General features: G+C 46.5%; 1 protein-coding gene across 1 annotated transcript in view; it reads right to left on the reverse strand.

The window, feature by feature from the left end:
• Window positions 1-14,320: 14,320 nt before the first annotated feature.
• The window catches only part of LOC119325152 (acetolactate synthase 1, chloroplastic-like), a 20,335-nt gene continuing 12,476 nt past the window's right edge, over window positions 14,321-22,179 (reverse strand). Inside the window, exon 2 of the mRNA XM_037598902.1 lies at window positions 14,321-15,779. Within this exon, the coding sequence (XP_037454799.1) occupies window positions 14,321-15,779 (1,459 nt within the window). The remainder of the gene's footprint in view (window positions 15,780-22,179) is intronic.

Consider the following 22,179-nt stretch of genomic DNA (forward strand, 5'->3'; position numbering starts at 1 on the left):
TCTAGATTGGTATGAGTTGTATGATTTATTTTGGTGTTGTCCTATTGTGCCCTCTGTGTCGCGCAAGCGTGAGGGATTCCCGCTGTAGGGTGTTGCAATATGTCCATGGTTTACTTATTGTCTGTGTTGCTTGAGTGACAGTAGCATACACACAGATAAGTGGGTCACGGCGTATGGGAATAAAGGGGACTTGTTATGTTAATGCTATGGTTGGGTTTTACCTTAATTATATTTAGTAGTTGCGGATGCTTGCTAGAGTTTCAATCATAAGTGCATATGATCCAAGAAGAGAAAGTATGTTAGCTTATGTCTCTCCCTCATATGAAATTGCAATAGTGACTACCGGTCTTGTTAACAATTGCCTGATAATTCCGCACACTCGCCCATCATTATTCCACACTCACTATTTATAATACTTAGTAATATATTCTAAATTTATGATAATAGCACCTGCTTTTATATTTTAGCTCTTCGATATCATACAAAGTTATCCTCTTCATACCCACAACGTAGTTTTATTTCTCGTTTCTAGTTGGAAGCAAACGTTCGGTGTACGTAGAGTCGTATCAGTGGCAGATAGGACTTGAGAGAATATTGATCTTGCCATTAGCTCCTTGTGGTTTCGACACTCCATGATTATCACTTCCATCTTTGGAAATTGCTACGATGATTCCCTGCACTTGGGGATTATCAAGATCTTTTCTGGCGCTGTTGCCGGGGAGCAATAGCGTGGGGTTGATATTCTCCTGTGTGCTTGTTTGCTATCTTCACTAATTAGTTTTTGTTTTTCCTTTTTGTTTCTATTTATTTGTGGGTGAAACATACAAAAAAATTAAAAGAATGAAAATACAAAAAAATTCTACTTGCCTCTCATGCCTAAAAAGTTTTTCAATAAGAGAATTGATTGGAAGGTTATGCAGTGAAGAAGTGAGGGTCGACCTTGAGCACTTGTGTTCATGCTCATGGAAACAATGTAAAAAATTTCATGGAAGCTTCTTTGAAAATAATTATCCCCTTATATATATCCATTTTATTATAAAATTAATGTGCCAAGCTTTGGTTTTAGGATGATTAGATTGCTTGTTTACTATGTGCAGTACAAAAATAGAATCTTTGGCTATAGCGCATGAATTTACATTTTTTTTACTCGAAAGTCAAATGGGTATGAAACTTTTTGAACATTACTTATGTACAAATTGTTTAAATTGTCATATTTTTGTTTGAATTTTTGGAGTTACAAAAGTTTACTAAATTTCCAGATTACTACAGACTGTCCTGTTTTTGATAGATTCTGTTTTCTATGTGTTGTTCGCTTATTTTGATGAATCTATAGGTAGTATCGGGGGGTATGAACCATGGTGAAGTTGGAATACAGTAGATAAAGAGCTACTATTAAATTTAAATGAGTTTGCAACACTACCTAAAGGTAGTGATTTGCTTTATTATACTAACGGATCTCACAAAGTTTTTCTTAAGTTTTGTGTAGATGAAGTGTTCGAAGAACGAGGAGTTACAGATGTGAGAAGAATAAAGAGAGGCAAGAGTTCAAGCTTGGGGATGCCCAAGGCACCCCAAGTAAATAATTCAAGGATACTCAAGCATCTAAGCTTGGGGATGCCCCGGTTGGCATCCCATCTTTCTTCTTCAACAATTATCGGTATACCTCGGTTTTTGTTTTGTTCACATGATTTGTGTCCCTTGTGTTTTTCTTTTTCTTTAGGAACCATGCTAGTATGAGATGGCCCTTCATTGATTTACAGAATGCTTCATGTGCTTCACTTATATCTTTTGAGTATGGTTTTATAGAATGCTTTGTGTGCTTCACTTATATATTTTGAGCTTGGATATTGGTTAGTCTATATTAATTGTAGAATGCTCCATGATCTTCACTTATATCTTTTGGAGTATGAATAATACTATCATCTAAAGTGGGTTTGGAAGAGTGTCAACTTTAGAAATTAGTGATCCCACTATTTTGTAGGGTGTTGAATCTTAGTTTGATATTTATTAAAGTGGATTTGGAAGAGTGTCAACTTTAGTTAGTAATGATTCCACTATTTCGGAAGAGGTTCCAATTGATTATGAGAACAAAGTTGCTATTTATGATGATTAATGTGATGACATGTATGCTATAAAGAATAATGTTAACCATGAAACTTGTCATCATGATTTTAATTCTCAATTGGATTATGCCTCACATGACGGTTATTTTGTTGAGTTTGCTCCCGCTATTCCGAATGAGAAGAATTTTTGCTTATGTGGGAAGTAGTAAAATTTCCATGCTTGTAGATCATGAAAATAATGCTTTATGTGATGGTTATATTGTTAAAATCATTCATGATGCTACTGAAAATTATTATGAGGGAGGAATATATGCTTGTAGGAGTTGCAATAATATCATGTTTCCTCTCTATGTGCTTAAAGTTTTGAAGTTATACTTGTTTTGCCTTCCTATGCGAGTGGATTCTTGTTCCCTTAAATTGTGTGCTCACAAAATCCCTAGGCATAGGAAGTGGGTTAGGTTTAAATTTTCTAGTCATATTCTTCATGATGCTCTCTTTATGTTTCAATTCTTATCTTTTATGTGAGCATCATTAAAATCATCATGCCTAGCTAAAAGGCATTAAAGAAAAGCGCTTGTTGGGAGACAACCCAATATTTACCTTTACTGTTTTTGTGTGTCCACATGATTAATATACTATAGTAATCATGTTTTACAGCTTTTGTTTCAATAAAGTGCCAAGTAAGACCTTTGGGAAGACTTGGGTGAAAGTTAATGTGATCTTGCTGTAAAAAACAGAAACTTTGCACTCACGAGATTAGCTGTCATATTTTACAGAAGAGTGCTTTTGAGTTGATTATTTTTGCAGAAGATTAATAGACAAATTCCTCACGTCCATCAGTTAATTTCAGAATTTTTGGAGTAGCAGAAGTATGGTTGTTGTTGAGATCATTACAGACTGTTCTGTTTCTGGCAGATTCTGTTTTTAATGCATAGTTTGCTTGTTTCCTAGTTTCTGTGGCTTATATTGATCAATATAAATTGTAGAAATGATATGGTACAGTAGGCATTGTGTGAGAACAATTATGAATCTTGTCTTTGACAATACCAAAGTGAATGATTTAGTCTTTATCATACTAACCCATCTCACGAAGTTCCGTTAAGTTTTGTGTGATTGAAGTTTTCAAGTTTTGAGTGAGATATCGATATGAGGAGAATAAGGAGTGGAAAGACTCTAAGCTTGGGGATGCCCAAGGCACCCCAAGTTAATATTCAAGGAAGACTCAAGCGCCTAAGCTTGGGGATGCCCTGGAAGGCATCCCCTCTTTCGTCTTCAAAACCATCGGTATACCTTACCCGGAGCTATATTTTTATTCGTCACATGATATGTGTTTTGCTTGGAGCGTATTTTCATTTTACTTGCTGTTTGAATAAAATCATTGGATCTAAAATCTTGAATGAAAAAGAATCCTCCCATGGCTGGTTAATTATTTGACTACTTAGTGTTATTCACTTATCTCTTTTTGGAGTAGTTTGCCATTTACTCACGTGCTTCACGTATATCCTATGAGTAAATGGTTGAATGAATTGAATATCCTAAATCTAAATTTATATATGTTTCATATGCTTATAACATGGGGAGTAATGCCTTCACACATAATAAGTATAGGTAGTAAACTTTTTGAATGTCAGCAAACGCAGCATTGGTCACTTGAACAATTCATGAAAGAATATTAAAGGAAGAGAGATTTCACATATAAATATACTATCTTGGAGATATTTTGTAATTGTGAGCACTCATTAAAATATGACATGCTAAAAGGTTGATGTTGGACAAGGAAGACAACTTAATGGATTATGTTTTCCTATATCCTAAACGTTATATTGTCTTGGATCATCCAACATGTTGAGCTTGCCTTTCCCTCTCATGCTAGCCAAATTCTTTGCATCAAGTAGAGATACTACTTGTGCTTCCAAACATCCCTTAAACCAGTTTTGCCATGAGAGTCCACCATACCTACCTATGGATTGAGTAAGATCCTTCAAGTAAGTTGTCATCGTGTATGCAATAAAAATTGCTTCTTAAATATGTATGATCTATTAGTGTGAAGAAAATAAGCTTTATACGAACTTCTGATAGGGAAGAAATAAAAGCGACAGACTGCATAATAAAGTTCTTTATCACAAGCGGCAATATGAAGTGACGGTTTTTTGCATTAGGATTTTGTGCATGCAACCATAAAAGCGCATGACAACCTATGCTTCCCTCTGCGAAGTGCCTATCTTTTACTTTTATCTTCTACCCTTATACAAGAGTCATGGTGATCATCACCTTTCCTTTTTACACTTTTTCCTTTGGCAAGCACTTTTTGTTGGAGCGATTCGGATATATATATCCACTTGGTGACATATAGAAGGGTAGATGAGATCAGGAAAAATATGGACCATTTTCTGCACATCCAGAATGGCGCCTGATACGTCTCCAACGTATCTATAATTTATGAAGTATTCATGCCATGTTTACAATAGTTTTATATGATTTTGGTATGATTTGATTAGAACTAACCCGGACTGACGCTGTTTTTAGCAGAACTACCGTGGTGTTGTTTTTGTGCAAAAATAAAATTCTCGGAATGCGCTGAAAATCAACGGATATTTTTGGGAAAATATAAAAATACTAGAACAAAAATCTACCGGAGGGGAGTCCCGTGGGCTCCAAGAGAGTGGGGGGAGTGCCCACCCCCTGGGGCACGCCCCAGTGCCTCATGGACTCCCTATGGGGCCCCTTGACTTGTCCTCGAAGCCAACCTCTTCTATAAATACCCAAACCTCCAGAAAATAACCTAGATCGAAAGTTCCGCCGCCGTAAGCCTCTGTAGCCATGAGAAATCAATCTAGGCCCTCTCAGGCACCCTGTCGGAGGGGGCCATCATCACTAGAGGCCATGGGAATTATCTTGGAGGGGCCATCATCGCCATGAAGGCCAAGGACCAGTGGGGAACCTCTCCCCATTCAGGGGGGAGGCCATGGAGGAGGAAGCACAAGGGGGAGAACTTCTCCTTCTCTCTTTCAGTGGCGCCGGAGTGCCATCGGGAGGGGAATCATCGCTGCAGTGATCGTCTTCATCAACATCACCATCATCATCACCATCCTCATCTCTTTTACGCGGTCCACTCTCCCGTACCCCGCTATAATCCCTACTTGAACATGGTGCTTTATGCCACATATTATGATCCAATGATGTGTTGCCATCTTATGATGTTTTGAGTAGATATCCTTTGTCTTTGGGTTGATTGATGATCTAGATTGGTATGAGTTGTATGATTTATTTTGGTGCTGTCCTATTATGCCCTCCGTGTCGCGCAAGCGTGAGGGATTCCCGTTGTAGGGTGTTGCAATATGTCCATGGTTTACTTATTGTCTGCGTTGCTTGAGTGACAGAAGCATAAACACGGATAAGTGGGTCACGGCGTATGGGAATAAAGGGGACTTGTTATGTTAATGCTATGGTTGGGTTTTACCTTAATGATCTTTAGTAGTTGCGGATGCTTGCTAGAGTTCCAATCATAAGTGCATATGATCCAAGAAGAGAAAGTATGTTAGCTTATGCCTCTCCCTCATATGAAATTACAATAGTGATTACCGGTCTTGTTAACAAGTGCCTAGGATAATTCGCACACCGACCCATCATTGTTCCACACTCGCTATTGATAATATTTAGTAATATATTCTAAATTTATGATAACATCACCTACTTTTATATTTTAGCTCTTCGATATCATACAAAGTTATCCTCTTCATACCCACAACATAGTTTTATTTCTTGTTTCTAGTTGGAAGCAAACGTTCGGTGTATTTAGAGTCGTATCAGTGGCAGATAGGACTTGAGAGAATATTGATCTTGCCTTTAGCTCCTTGTGGGTTCGACACTCCATGCTTATCACTTCCATCTTTGGAAATTGCTATGATGATTCCCTGCACTTGGGGATTATCAGCGCCATCTTGTTAAATCCCTTAAAGGTTAAGAGAATCCGAGCGGTCGAGGATCAGAACTAGGTTAGAGGGTCAAGGGTCGCGGAGGGGATGAGGGACAAGGGTCGCCGACGGGTCGAGGGTCGAGGATCACCGAGGGGTCGAGGATCGCCGAGGGGTCAAGAGGGGGACGTCGATCAACCCCCTCTCGCTCGACCAACTCTCGTGGACATCCAAACCATAGAAAAAAAGTTGTCGATCTCGTATCCCCTCCCGCCCCTACCCGACAAACTCTCCCGAGATTTCTAAGAGATTTATCAAGAATGCCCCCATTATGGATGTGCATAATTAAGTTGATCCCTAATTTTTCTTATCTCATCTACCATTCTATATGTGTGTGTTCTATTGTGTCAAAGTATTGAATCCTTTGACACTAGACAGCATGACATATAGAATGGTAGATGAGATCAGGAAAATAGGGACCATTTTCTGCACATCCAGAATGGCGCCATCTTGTTAAATCCCTTGTTTGACATTCATGAGAGAGGCGGTCCGGATGTCGGACATTCATGAGAGAGGCAGTCCGGGCCAAACCCTAGAAGCATTGACGAGGCCACCCCAAACCCTAGAAGCGTGGACGCCACCCAAATTTACCAAGTTAAAAGAGTGTGGTCGAGACAACCCCAAACCATAGAAGTGTTGTGACTGGCTAGGTAGGTCTATGTTTGCCACTTTTAATATATCCATCTCCCATGTTTGTATATTAATTGCCATGTTGTAATATTTGCATAAACTATGGATCGACAAAGAGACTTCGAACAAGAACAAATATTGGGGGACACAATCCGCGACGAACATGATGTCTTGTCGTTATTTCTCAATGAAATCGATGGTCTGGAAGGAGAGGAAGCAGGCTATGGTGATCGAACAATGGAGGAGGAAATTCATGATCATGATGGCTCCGGCGACCCTGATGATGGCTCCGGTGACCGAACGTAGTCGGGATCAGCTGTTGCAAAGTCCGGCAAGGTATATATATATATTAATTAAGCTTGTGCTGGCTAGCTAATTGATGCATTAATTGTTTTGGTATGTACATATATTAACTCTTCTTTCTTCTTTTATAGCCCTCCAGATCGAGCCAAACTTCAGTAACGAGACAAGGCCCGAAGAACAGGTTGCGCCAGGATGAAAGGTTCACGATCATAGCAATCGCGGGCGATGGCCAACCGATTGAACCCCTCCTGACCAAGGAAGCATTTTCTGCTCAGTGCGGGGTTCTTGTTAGGGACATGATTCTGACCAGCATCCACCAATGGTATAAGCCTAAGAACAAAGACCCTCAAGTTTCTTATGTCGAAGATAAACAGAAAGATGATCTTTGGACCGCGCTGAAGGAAAATTTCACCCTACCGGCAGAGGAGGATCCAAATAAGACAGCTATAGAGCCATTGGTCATGGCTCATGCTCTCAAGAAGATGGAAGATCTATTCAGGAGGTGGAAGAATGAGTTGAAATCAACGTATGTTGACAAAAACAAGACTCCAGAATTCACCGGCCGATTTGAGAAGATAAGAGATCACTAGGCCACATTTGTGGCCCACAAGACATCGAAGAAGAGTAAGAAGATGTCAGCGACAAACAAGATAAACGCTGCAAAGAAGGAGCATCACCATCGCACGGGATCAGGTGTCTACCTCAAAGCCCGGCCGTTGTGGGACAAGGCTGAGAGTGACCTGATTGCTAAAGGGGTCAAACCAGAGACATTGAACTGGCCAGACTGTTCAAGGACTTGGTTCTTCGGGGTTGGGGGAACCTTGGACCCTGAAACAGGGAAGTGTGTTTGGACGGATGAGCAACTTGAAATACCCGTCAAGAAGCTTCAGAAGTATATCGCTGCAGCGCGGCAAGGGACGTTCGTTCCCGATAGAGAGAACGACGAGCTCACACAGGCCCTTAGGAATCCTGAGCACCCTGGACGAACACGAGGCATGCCAAGCTCCGTTGCATGGAAGGTTGGGTTTCCCAATGTAGGCGGTTACAAAACCCAGGAGAGGAGGAAAGTGGAGCTGAGCGAACTACAGAAGCTGAATGCAAGGGTACGAAAGCTAGAGGAACGACAAGCTGTTGAGAACCAGCGAGCTCCTGCCCAAGCTACCCCAGAAGCTACCCCGCCATCTCAGCGGAGAAATAGCGTGGCTTTCACCGAGCTCGTTTAGCAGTCTGACTTCACGGCTCCTAGCTACCCCGTGGATGCTATCACGGAGTCACACCAGTGCCAGCTTATGACGCATTGGCAGAACCTCAAAGTCAAGGCGGCTGTCGGCTCTGTGTTCCCTCCTGAACCCGATGCAACTTTTCACTGCCTTCCGATTCCACAAGGCTATGTTGTTGTGATGGTGGATGAAATTTGAGGAGCTCCAGCTTGACCACCCTACAGGTGAAGGGGAGACTCAGCTGGGTCTTGCTCTGAAGACTCCATGTCTATGACGGAAGGAGCACATCAAGCTTCTGAACTTCACGCCTTTGCCTCCTCCTCCTCCTCTGGCGAGTGATCAGGCAGTCCGCCTCCTGCTCCGGCGCGTGAGGACGGCACTCCGCCTCCTTCTCCGCTTGCTCCGGTGCATCCGAGCAGCCCGCCTCCTCCTTCGCCTCGTCGGTAACGGTGGAACACATACGCCGCCGCTCCGGCTGCTCCGGCGCGTTGGACCACTCCGCCTCCTTCTACTACTCATCAACAGCAACGGAAGAGAGCCATCGCCGCTCCGGCGTCTAGCAGTACAGCCAGAGGCAGGAGGCAATACAGATTCGGTCCATCTCTCAAACCTATAGAGAAGTTACCATATGAGATGACCGTGGAGGAAAACGAGCAGACCATTCAAGCCCAAGTGAAGGACTTCTTTGAAACGAAAAGAGCTATGAAACATCCACCTTTGAAGGAGAAGATAGATCCGGTGAAAGCGAAGCGCACTCTCAATGCCCTGAAGCGACCACCACCGCGTTCGCCGGATAACAACCATCTCCGCTATCTTAAAAAGACATTGCAAGAAGCACGCCAGTCGGGAAGTACTTCAACTGACAAAAGGTTAAAAGAACGAAGAAGTGGGAAGAAAATTCCCCAGCTCGGAGAACAGGAGAACCAATCATTCCCCCCACTCAAGTTGTCTAGCGATATCGTCGCAAATCAGCCGATGCTGCCCGGTTTCACTATTGGTGATTACCTATTCGGCGATGTAGAATTTGAAACAATGGAGGTGGATGAATTCAAATACCATTACGGGAAGCCTCTCGTCAAAGATACTCTTTCTCTAACAACAATGATGCGAAGATTCCATTACTGGTACATGAAAACCTGCAGAGAGTCTGGGAAGGATGCTCTGTCGATGCTGATTAAAGAGAACCACGAGTTCATTGGCCAAGAACTGTCAACTATTGGTTTTGATGAGTTTTTCCTGTTCTACAACCAAAAGGCCATCGACAAATCACTTGTGGCTTGCTACTGTCTATAAGTACTACTTTCTGTAACTAAGTCTCTCTCTCTATATATAGCTCAGCTCTTTCATTGTATGTATATATAATTATCCTCACTATATTATGCAGACTGAAGATCATCGAATGCAGAAAAGCACAAATCTATGACATTGGGTTCATTAACCCAAATGTCATACATGAATACACAGTCAAAAAAATGCGAAGAGTCCAAGGATAACTAGCTCAAAAAATCAAACCAAAGATAAAATACTCTTTCCTTACAACTTCAAGTGAGTGTTACTGTCTTGTGCATATTCGGTTTCCCTTATTACTCGAGGTTATAGTCATGTAACTGATGAGTTGTGCATGTGTGCGCAACTTCCACTTTATTCTCCTGGTGATTAAGCTTGAGAAGGGAGAAGTAACCGTCTTAGACTCGAGACAAAAAGATTCTGAGGACTATGCAGACATGACTGGAATGCTCCAGAAGTAAGCTCAATCGATCATTATCGCACCATATCGGCAACTTGGTTCATTTCCTAATATCAAGTAATTATTTTCTTTGTCTGGCGGAGTTTGGAAAAAGTTCACCGCAATTTCTCTGGGACTACCGACCGAGCTGGCATTTAAACAACCGAAAGTAAGTACTATACCTAGTTCCGCGCATTCCCATTGATTGTAGCTAGTTGCATCAATACCATTTAGCATGCTTGTTTATCAGTTTGATTGACCTCTATTTCTCGTAAAGTGCTTGTGGCAGGAACAAGGAAATAGTTTCTGTGGATACTACGTTTGCGAGTTCATCTACAATGAGACGGCCAAGAATAAGCGGGGCTACAATGAAAAACAATATCAAGTGCGTAAGAAAAAATATTCAAAATTGTATTTTATTACCATCATTTGTCTTGAGTTTCATTCATACACATGTATTGACCCTCTTCTTCGATTGAAATCTGGCAGCTGCAGGAGCTCCTACCACATGATCGCATCAAAGCAATTCAAGAGGATTTGGCGGGATTCTTTCTTGACCACGTCATCAAGAAAGCCGAAGAATACCATGTGGCACTTGACTTCAGACTTTAAGGATTGTAATAGATCTTATATGGTATTTGTATATATGTAGCTAGTAGCATTGGATAGATATACGAAAACTTGTTGTTCGACCAATCTCTCGGAGAAGGAGAGGTCGGTCACTTCTCTCTGTATATGTTCATGATGATCTTCTGTACTTAATGGTTTCCTTTATTTTCTTACTAGCTAGCGTGTCGAGTCATCTATACGTATAGTACATAGCATCGACCAAGCATGGAGATAAGAGAGGTCACTTCTCTCTATTAGCTAGCTAACACAATATATAAAACCCCTAATTAAATTAACCCTCCAAAAACCCCAAACCCTCCCCCCCTTTCAAAAAGAAACAAAAACTCCAGTCTCTGAACTGCTGACATGTGGATGTTTTTTGGTCCCGGTTGGTGTTACCAACCGGGACTAAAGGCCCTCCTGCTTGGGCAAGCCGCATCGGCCATGTGGAGCCTCATCTATCCTGGTTCACGAGTGAACCGGGACTAAAGGTCATGGGCTTTAGTACCGACCCTTTAGTCCCGGTTCCAGAACCGGGATAGATGGGCATCTAGAACCGGGACAGATGGGCCTTTTTCTACTAGTGCACCTATCTTATTAATCATCTCCCTAGTAAGGTTATTGGCAATACCACTCAATTGAAGCGATTATATCATGTAAAACCTGCCTACAACTCTCTTAGAATTTTTGGGTGTGCTTGTCATCCCAATATACGCCCATACAATCATCATAAACTTGAGCTTCGCTCCACCCAATGTATTTTTCTTGGCTATAGTACTCTCCACAAAGGGTATAAGTGCCTAGGAAATGCCACTGGACGAATTTATATTTCTAGAGATGTTTTTTTTATGAAACTCTTTTTCCATTTGCAAAACTTCATCCCAATGCAGGGGCCCTTCTCCGTGCTGAAATAGCACTCCTTCCCGATTACGGGGGAGAATTACATAAAACTGATCATGTGAAAAATTCTATAGGAAATCGTGGTTCTGATAATATATGTGCAGATTTGGGTTGTCATTATGTGTACAGATCTGGACAAAGCGGGCATAGGTTCTGAGGCTGATTCGCCTGGCAGCAGCGCGCAATCCAATGCCGACTCCCGTGCCAGCCCTGCTGTCTCCATTGGCGAGTGATCCAAGGTGGATCGCCTTCCTATACATGCAGCCAACCACACGCAGGCGGAGCCAGCCAGCCCAGCCGCGGGGGTGGCCCACAGCTCACGTGTGGTGGACCCCGCTAGCCCAAGCGCGGGGGGAAGCGCGTCGCCACGTGTGGTGGACCCCGCCAGCCCAGGCACGAGAGGGAGTGCATCGCCGGGTTGCACCGTGGGCCCATGGATCGAGCCAACCGCTGACAGCGGTACACCTGAGGCGCCAGGGGGATCTCCCTTGAATCGGGAGCCTGGATCGCCTGCGCCTCGATCTCCCTCAGATCGGGAGCTAGGATTTTTTGCGCCAAATCACACAGAGTCCTCTGAGCCGGGATCTTTTGCGCCTACAACATCAGCTCTTCACCAACCTCTTTGCCGACACACTAGATCGCATTCAGGTATGGTTAAAGGGAAAGAATACACTGATGGTACGATAAGGTATGACATAATCAAACGTGCTTTCCTTAGCAGTGTCGGCGAACCGACTCACTTGCATGATGCTCTTGCTCATAAGGATTGGAAAAAGGCTATGGATAATGAGTATGATTCACTCATGAAAAATAACACTTGGCATTTAGTACCACCAAGGAAGGGTAGTAATGTTATAGACTGCAAGTGGGTATACAAAATAAAGAGAAAATCTGATGGAAGTATAGACAGATATGAGGCTAGGCTAGTTGCAAAGGGTTTCAAACAGAGGTTTGGTATTGACTATGAGGATACATTCAGCCCTGTTGTTAAGTCAGCCACTATTCGACTTGTATTGTCTATTGCTACTTCCAGAGGATGGAGTTTACGACAGCTAGATGTTCAGAACGTGTTTCTTCATCGTGTTCTTGAGGAAGAAGTGTTCATGCTGCAGCCACCAGGATATGAGGATCAAAGCACACCACATTATGTCTGTAAGTTGGATAAAGCTCTGTATGGTTTGAAACAGGCCCCAAGAGCTTGGTACTCAAGGTTGAGCATGCAGTTACAACAACTTGAGTTTACACCATCTAAAGCAGATATCTCGTTGTTCTTTTACAATAAAGACAATATCACTGTATTTGTCCTTGTTTATGTTGATGATATAATTGTTGCTAGTTCAAGTTCAAGTGCTACCACTTGTTTGCTTAAAGATCTAAAGTTGGAGTTTGCTATCAAGGACTTGGGTAATCTTCACTATTTCCTTGGCATAGAGGTCAAACAAGTGAAGGATGGTATACTTCTCACATAGGAACAATACACCACTAACATACTGAGGAGAGTAAGATTGGAAAATTGTAAACCTGTGAGTACACCAATGTCAACCTCAGAGCAGCTTAATTACAACTAAAAGTGGAGAAGCAGTTGGACCAAAAGATGCAAAAAAATACAGAAGTGTTGTAGGTGCTTTACAATATTTGACCCTTACATGTCATAATATTTCCTATTCTGTGAATAAGGTGTGTCAATATTTACATGCACCTAGGACAACTCATTGGACTGCGGTCAACCGAATTTTGAGGTATCTTAAATATTCAGAAGGACTTGGAATTAATATCACCAAGTTTTTGTCCATGCTTGTCGCTGCATATTCTGATGCAGATTGGGCAGGGTGTGCTGATGATAGAAGATCCACAGGTGGCTTTGATGTGTTTCTGGATACAAATCTTGTGTCATGGAGTGCAAGAAAACAGGCCATTGTCTCAAGATCCAGTACAGAAGCTGAATATAAAGCTTTAGCAAATGCTACTGCTGAGGTAATGTGGATACATACATTACTCTATGAGCTTGGAATTAAGGCTCCTCAGGCTGCGAGGTTATGGTGTGATAATATTGGTGCAACCTACCTCTCAGCTAATCCTATTTTTCATGCACGCAAAAAACATATCAAAGTTGATTCCCACTTTGTGAGAGAAAGAGTAGCTCGAAAGCTACTTGATATTCGATTTATACCAACTGGATAGCAACTTGCTGATGGCTTCACAAAACCTCTCACTACAAGAAGGTTGAATGAGTTTAAGTACAATATAACCTTGGCAAAGTGCATACGGTTCAGATTGAGGGGGGGTGTTAGAATAAATTGTATAGGGATAGGAGACTAGTTTGAATTGTAATCTATCTTCTATCCCTTCTTCTGTTATTCTCCATGTAACAATGAGATCGATCTCTATCTCTCTCTCTCTCTCGATCGATCGATCGATCTCCTCTTCCTTGTAAGCCATGACAAACCCTCAATGTATACAATGCGGCCCAGACGAAGGGTTCTACGCTTCCCACAATATCTTACACATACTACCTCTGTTCCTAATACAAGCCCTGTTAGAGATTCCAATATGGTCTACATACGAATAGGAAGTAAAATGAGTGAATAAAATACATTTATGTACATCTGCATGTAGTTTGTATTGAAATCTATAAAAGGTCGTATATTTAGAAATGGAGGAAGTATTACTCTGGTCAAGCCTTTATTGAATTTTCCATAGCACATCACAATATCATTCGCTTATTACTTGCTTGTGATTGGTACAACTACACACAACATGGTATGGTACGTGGTACTACAAACTAAGGAGATTATCCATAACAAACACACTGAGAAACCGATTACCGAACCTCGAGTCTGACGACTAAGGTCTTTGCAATTGAACACAACTACACAAGTCAGGTAAGATCACCGACTAATGGAGAGTTTGACCATCTCCATCCAGGATCGTGTCCTTGAAAGATCCACCACTTGGGATCATGGGTAGGACATGTTCCTGGTGTGGGACGATGACGTCCAGCAAGTACGGGCCTGGTGTCTCAAGCATCTCCTTGATGGCAGCACGAACTTCGCTCTTGTTTGCCACTCGGACCGCAGGGATACTGAAGCCTCTGGCAATTGTGATGAAGTCTGGGTAAATCACACTCCCCTTCTCCGGGTTGCCTAGGTAGGTGTGTGCTCGGTTGGCTTTGTAGAGTATGTCCTCCCACTGCACCACCATACCCAGATGCTGGTTGTTAAGAACCATGACCTTCACTTGGAGGTTCTCAATTCGGATCATTGCCAACTCTTGGATGTTCATGAGGAAGCTACCGTCTCCATCAATGTCGACCACAGTGACACCTGGGTTGGCCACTGCGGCACCAGCAGCTGCCGGCAACCCAAAGCCCATTGCCCCCAGCCCACCAGACGACAACCATTGTCTAGGCCTCCTATAGGTGTAATACTGAGCCGCCCACATCTGATGCTGCCCAACGCCGGTGGCAACGATTGCCTCCCCATTTGTCATCTCGTCCAGCACCTGGATAGCATATTGCGGTGGAATGGCTTCACCAAATGTTTGATAACCTAGGGGAAACTCAATTCTTTTCTGCTCCAACTCCGAGCACCAATCACGGTAGTCAAAATTCCTCTCCCCAATGCTCCCTTCTAGCAGAGCATTCATACCCTGCAAAGCAAGCTTGACATCTGCACAAATTGAGACGTGTGGCTGCTTGTTCTTCCCAATCTCCGCGGGGTCAATGTCAATGTGCACAATCTTGGCCCTGCTCGCAAAAGCCTCAATCCTCCCAGTCACGCGATCGTCGAACCGCACACCAAATGCAAGCAACAAGTCAGCCTTATCCACGGCGTAATTGGCATACACGGTCCCATGCATCCCAAGCATGCGCAGTGACAGCGGATGGTCGCTAGGAAAGTTACCGAGACCCATCAGAGTGGTTGCCACCGGGATGCCCGTGAGCTCAACAAAGCGGCGCAGCTCATCACCAGACGCAGAGCATCCGCCACCAACGTAGAGAACGGGTCTCCTGGCCTCGGCCGCAAGGTGGATGACTTGCTCGAGCAGGTCAGTGGCCGGCTGCTCGGGCAGGCGCGCAATGTACCTGTTGGGTAGCTGCATGGGCGTGCCCCAGGACGGCACAGCCATGTGCTGCTGGATGTCCTTGGGGATGTCGACCAGAACAGGCCCTGGACGTCCGGACGACGCGAGGAAGAAGGCCTCTTTGATGATGCGGGGGATGTCGTCCACGTCGAGAACCAGATAGTTGTGCTTGGTGATGGGGCGAGTGACTTCCACGACCGGCGTTTCCTGAAAGGCGCCCGTCCCGATCATGTACCGCGGGACCTGGCCGGTGATGGCGACGAATGGCACGTGTTAAACTAAGTATATAGTATATATACGTGTTGTAACATAATCTGTATTTATACGGTTCCCTCTTATAAATATATGACAGCCGTGCCCATCAAGGGCATCGAGCATTGTTCCAAACCCTAGTTTGTCTAACATGGTATCAGACGACGCGTTCGATCCGCGCCGTGCTTCCGCCTCCTCTGCCGCCGCCGCGTCGCCTGGGCTCGCCAAGGTGCCTCGGGGTCGCACCCGCCTGCCCCCCGATCGGCCGTGCCCCGATCGCCAGCGATCCAATCCGGCCCCGATGCATCAGGCGCTCCTGCATGGCCGGCCCGCGATGCGTCTGGCCGCCTCACGATTCGCATGGTGTAGCTGCATGGCCGCCTCGTGATCCATCTACTGCACTAGCGAATCCATCCGGCCCCAATACGTCTGGCGTCTTTGCATGGCCGTCTCGCGATTCCTCTGGCGCTCCTGCGCGACTGATCTACCCTGGGAATCAGCCCCCTGCTGTGTCGCCCTACATCGGGACTCAAGCGCATGCTGCGGCGCCGGCCTCCGCCCCCCTGGTGCTCCCGTTCAGGTCCCCTACGGCGGGTCGTATCCAGCACCGTACGTCGCGCCGTCACCATCGCCGTACGTCGCGCCAGTGCCGTATGCTTCGTCCTCTGCGGTGCCCTACGAGGCGCCGTACGGCGCGCCCTATGCGGCCTCTGTGCCGTATGTCGCGTCGCTGCAGCCCTACGGCGTACCTCCTACGGCGTCCTATGGTCATCACCAACACTACCGTGCGCCTCCGTCGGCCGATGCGCTGATTCCGTATAGTGCTCCTCCGATGCTCGACTCGCAGCTCTCCGCACCGGTGGCTGAACCAGGACCGTTCCACTTCGCTCATCTGGTGACGGTGAAGCTCTCTGCTGATAACTACCTCCTGTGGCGCGCTCAGGTGTTGCCACTGATGCGTAGTCACTACCTTGAGGGGTATGTCGACGGTACGCTGCCGTGTCCCCCGGCCATGGTTCTGGTGCCCTCGGCCGATGGTGGCTCCGTTGTCGTGGTTCTAAGTCTGACAGTAGAGTGGGGGGTAGGCATGGAGAGGCAAGGTTCTAGCTATGGAGAGGTTGTAAACACAAGAGATGTACGAGTTCAGGCCCTTCTCGGAGGAAGTAAAAGCCCTACGTCTCGGAGCCCGGAGGCGGTCGAGTGGATTATGTGTATATGAGTTACAGGATGCCGAACCCTTCTGCCTGTGGAGGGGGGTGGCTTATATAGAGTGCGCCAGGACCCCAGCCAGCCCACGTAATGAAGGGTTTAAGGTGTATTAAGTCTGGGGCGTTACAGGTAACGCCCCACATAAAGTGTCTTTAACTATCATAAAGTCTACTTAACTACAGGCCGTTGCAGTGCAGAGTGCCTTTTGACCTCCCGGTAGTCGAGTGAGTCTTCGTGGTCGAGTCCTTCAAGTCAGTCGAGTGAGTCTCTCGTTGGTCGACTGGAAGGTGACCTCTTCTAAGGGTGTCCTTAGGCAGGGTACTTAGATCAGGTCTGTGACCCTACCCTAGGTACATGACCCCATCATTAGCCCCCGAATGGATTGAGGCTTTGAGTGATGGAGGAGTTGATGCTGTTACCGATTAACCTTTGCACACTGGTCGTGCGTTGTTCTGAATCCAGAGAATCTCTTCGTTGATAGTGAGCAACTTGTCTTCAGTCGACTCGATCCATTCTTTTCTTTCGTCGAGTGATCTTTCGGGCTTCGTCGATTTCCGAGCGACGGATCGCAGAAAATCCCGCGCCTGACAGACTGATCTGCCATTCGCGGATTCCGCGGGATGCGAAATTTGGGGAAACGCGCGAAGCCGAGCGGACCGCGGCGTTCGGATGGGACGGGACATAGACGCCTCGATTCCCGCGCCGCTTTCTTCGCCACGTATCCCGCCCGTGTAACAGTTCCAGGATATGATTAGATCGACCGGGCCCACCTGTCATCCACTAGGAAGGAATCTTATAAATGCGCCCGGCGAGGGTTTTCTTTGAGCAGTGCCTCAGCATCCTCTCTCTGCCCTCTCCGTCTCCGCCCAACGCGCTCGCTCTCGCCTCCGCACCACTTCTCCTCACGCGCCTCGCCGGTAGCCATGGTCAAGGAGAAGACGGCGGCGCTGGAGCGCGCGAAGAAGGCGTCGGCGACGAAGAAGGCGAAGGGGAGATCCACCAGCCACGGTGGGTCTTCGTCTAGATCTCGCCTGCCGAAAGGCTGGGTCCAGGGAGATTGGATCCAGTCGACCATCACGGAGAAGGATCTCCTCGACATGGCCAATGAGGGCCTGATCCCCCATGGAGCTGCGAGGCTTTCGGGGAAAGAGTGGAAGCCCCAGCCGGAAGAGGGTGAGTGCGTGCTTCTGGCTACCCATGTCGACCGCGGATTCTCTTTACCGCCGAGCATTTTCTTCCGTGGTTTCTTGAACTTCTTTGGAGCGCAACTCCACCACTTCACCCCGAATTCTATTGCCTATCTTGCCGCGTTTGTGTCTATGTGTGAGAGTTTTCTGGGCTGTCGACCGCATTGGGGCTTGTTCAAGCACATATTCACATGTCGCTCTCAAACCGTGAAGAAGGCGAGCCCAGGCGATGAAAGAACCCGAGTGGTCCAAATGTGTGGAGGTCTGGGGATCCAGGTGAGGAACAAGAGCACCTTCCCAGCCATGACATTTCCCGAGTCAGTCAGAGGCTGGCAGTCGACCTGGTTCTACTGCCAGGATGAGTCGACGCCGGGGCAGTCGAGTGGACTTCCTCAATTTACCATGGACCGAGTGAACAAGCCCTCCTCTCTGAAGTTGATTCCGGAGGAGAAAGCTGACGTGAAGATGCTGATGGAGCGCGTAGTTCAGTTGGTTCGGGAGGGAGTGACGGGTATGGATCTCCTGGAGGTTTTCCTTAGGCGCCGAATCCCAGCCTCTTCAGTTCCGGAGCCATTGCATGTGGTTGTACTGCGGGACTGAGGATGTGACTCGGGTCAATCCAGAAATAGTCGACGATACCACTCTGGAAAGGTGGATGGCCGCTGTTACTGGGAACAAAGATAACCCTCGCGGAGCCAGAAGGATTCCTCCACTCGACTGCCACAGCGATCCAAACAAGGTATGCCTGCTCCACTTCCCATTGTGTTCTCGTCATATTTATCTCTGTTTTCTCTGCCGATCGGTCGAATGATCTTTGTCTTGTTGTCCATCAGGCCCTCACTGAACTGTACTCAATGCCCAACGGAGCGCAGGCTCCGACTGAGGAGGGAGAAGCGAGCGGGGGCGAGAGCCAGGAGGAGGAGTGGGACTCGGACGCCGCTGAGGCCGATGATGATGACGATGACGATGATGATGATGACGATGAGGACGAGGAAGAGGAGGAGGAGGAGGAGGTCGCACCACCGCGCTCGGAAAGGCGGTCGAAACTTGTCCATGATCCTGCGACCGAACGCGGCGAAGGGGTTGCGACTGCTACACAGTCGACCAAGCGCCCTCGGACCACCTCTCCGGCGCCGACTGAAAAGGCGTCGAAGCAGCCCAGGGCGGCCCCATCGAAGCCGACCAAGCACCTGCCGAAGATGAAGGTGTCCATCCCCACCATATTAGGGTAATCATGTTGCTTAAGTCTTCTTGTTTTGTGTGAACTTTGTCTCTAGTTGGCGCTGGAGTTAGTCGATTGATTCTTTGGAGTTGCAGTGCTGCTACTTCTGAGACCTCAGCCCGGGCTGATGACCATGAGACGGAGGACGCAGCAACCTCAAAACCAGGTACTATACTCTTAACGCCATTTTTAGTCGACTGACTCATGATCTCTAACTCTGATTCTTTTCTGTAGCTCCATCCAATGTTGTTATCACTCTCCCTGATGATGATGAAGATGAGGAACCACTGAAGCACAGAATGAGAAGGAAGGCGTCTGCCAGCAGGGCGACCCAGGATGTGACGGTGCCTGAGACTCTGGTCGCGGCGGAGGAGAACACCACTCGACACACCGTGTCCTTCGCAGATCCACTGACGAGTGCCCCGCAGCCCTCCCTCTTCACGACGCACCACGTCCCAGAGGACCAAGCTGGCGCGGCGAAGGAGGCGATACGCCAGGCAGGAATCATGATGGAGCAGTTGAAGACCATCCGGGATGCGAGCCAGGAAGCTTACGACGCCAGTTCTGCCCTCCAAAGCAATGTTCAGGTCAGTCGACCACCGTTTGTTCTGCTAGGATATGCTACCAAAAACTTTTCCTTTCCAGAATTTATAATAGTCACCCACTGGGTGTGTCGATTTAAACTCCGTGTTAGCGGGGGCACGCTGAGTGCACCCGCTGGGTGTAGTCCCCAAGGCTAAGGTCGGCTGCTGGCAGTCGGCCTTAGGCTTTATAATTTCAATCTTTCTGTCATTCGACTATGGCGACTGGATTTCGCAAACTGGTCGACTGGTCGACTCTGTCTTCAACAGGATTAGTGGGGGCACGCTGAGTGCACCCACTGGGTGTAGTCCCCAAGGCTAAGGTCGACTGCTGGCAGTCGGCCTTAGGCTTTATAATTTCAATCTTTCCGTCATTCGACTATGTCGACTGGATTTCGCAAACCGGTGGGGGCACGCTGAGTGCACCCACTGGGTGTAGTCCCCGAGACTGTGGTCGACTGCTTGCAGTCGATTACAGTCTTAAAGAATATATCTCTCTTTTTTTTGAGGTCGACTGGTCGATTCTATTTTCAACAGGATTAGTGGGGGCACACTGAGTGCACCCACTGGGTGTAGTCCCCGAGACTACGGTCGAATGCTTGAATTCGGCTGTAGTCTTAGAAATGCGTGATTTTTCCTTTTCCACTCGGAAGTGAACTATATTTGACATTTAGTCGATTGGTTCTTCGCAGAACTCCTGTGATCTTGTGGCTCGCTATTCTGAGCTAGAAAATAAGCACGTTCAGCTCGAGCTGAATTTGAAGCTGGTTCAGGAGAAACTGACGAAGGCGAAGGAGGAGACCGAAGGTATGTTTGGTGAGACCTTGACGACTGCTTTTTCCCTTCATTTGTTTCAAAATCTGATCTTGCTGTAACTTGCAGGTAAGGTGAGGGAGGCCCAACGGAAGAAGGACCTTGAACTAGCTGAGAAGGTCAAGCTTGTTGACAAGAAGTTAGCTTCAGTCGCCAAGCTTGAGCAAGAAAATGCCAATCTGAAAGCTGCTCTTTGGAAGAAAAAAGATCTGGAGGCCTTCCTGAATGGTCTTGCCAAGAAGCTGTTTCTTATGCTTGAAGGTAAATCTCTATGGTCGGCACTCGTTTCCAAACGTGGTTTTTTTTTCATTCGACCATTGTCTTGACTCGGTGATCGTCCTTGCAGAATTTTGTCAAAACTTTGAAGAAGAAACTAGCCGGCTGGAACCAAACCTTGACCCCGTCAATTCTCCGATAACCGACGAAGTTGCCATGAATGTTTTCCGACTGGAGTCCCGTGTTGCAGCTGTCGTGGACTATCTTGCAAGGCTGAAGGTCGCCACATCTCGCATCGACTCGACGCTCTGGCCCGGGGAGACACTTCAGAACGACCTCGAGTCGCTGATGGCTCGCTTGAACACGATCCCTGGTCGAGTGCAGGAGTGGAAAAAATCCTCGGCTCGGTGTGGTGCAGATGTTGCTCTGTGTCTGGCCCGAGTCCACTGCAAAGATGCGTGAGAAGACAAGCTGGCGGCCCTCCGGGTGGCCAACACCAAAAAACACGACTTAAGGTCCTTTATGGAAACTTTCCTTGCGGCTGCCACTCGGATCGCAGACGGAATTGATCTTGATGAGTTTGTTGCACCTTCCAGCCCTCCACAGGAGGGGTAAAAAACTTCTTCTAAGCTCGACGCTTTAAATTGGCCTCGGTATGCCGAGTGGAATTGTAACCGATAAACCTTAATGGGCTTAGCGCCTGAGCACTTTCGGTTCCTTTAGATATCGATTCGAACTTGAATTTGGTGCTTGAATATGATTGCTTTTGGCTCGAAATGTCTTTTGCAGGTTCAAAGCAGGGCGCCTTTACTGCAATCGACTTATTCCTTAGTCCACTTAGGTGAGCACTGGGCTGCGGCTAAGCCTCCGAGTGGAAGTCTGGCTTACCACTCGGTAGGATTTTTATAACTTAGGCGAGTACTTGGACTGCAGCTAAGCCCCCGAGTGAGAGGTTTGCTCTTCACTTGGTAGGATTTTGATAACTTAGGCGAGCACTAGGCTGCAGCTAAGCCCCCGAGTGAGAGGTTTGCTCTTCACTCGGAAGGATTTTGATAACTTAGGCTAGCACTGGGCTGCAGCTAAGCCCCCGAGTGAGAGGTTTGCTCTTCACTCGGTAGGATTTTTATAACTTAGGCGAGCACTGGGCTGCAGCTAAGCCCCCGAGTGGAAGTCTGGCTTACCACTCGGTAG

The sequence above is a fragment of the Triticum dicoccoides genome, chromosome 6B (assembly GCF_002162155.2).
Source record: "Triticum dicoccoides isolate Atlit2015 ecotype Zavitan chromosome 6B, WEW_v2.0, whole genome shotgun sequence".
In the NCBI taxonomy this organism is placed as follows: domain Eukaryota; kingdom Viridiplantae; phylum Streptophyta; class Magnoliopsida; order Poales; family Poaceae; genus Triticum; species Triticum dicoccoides.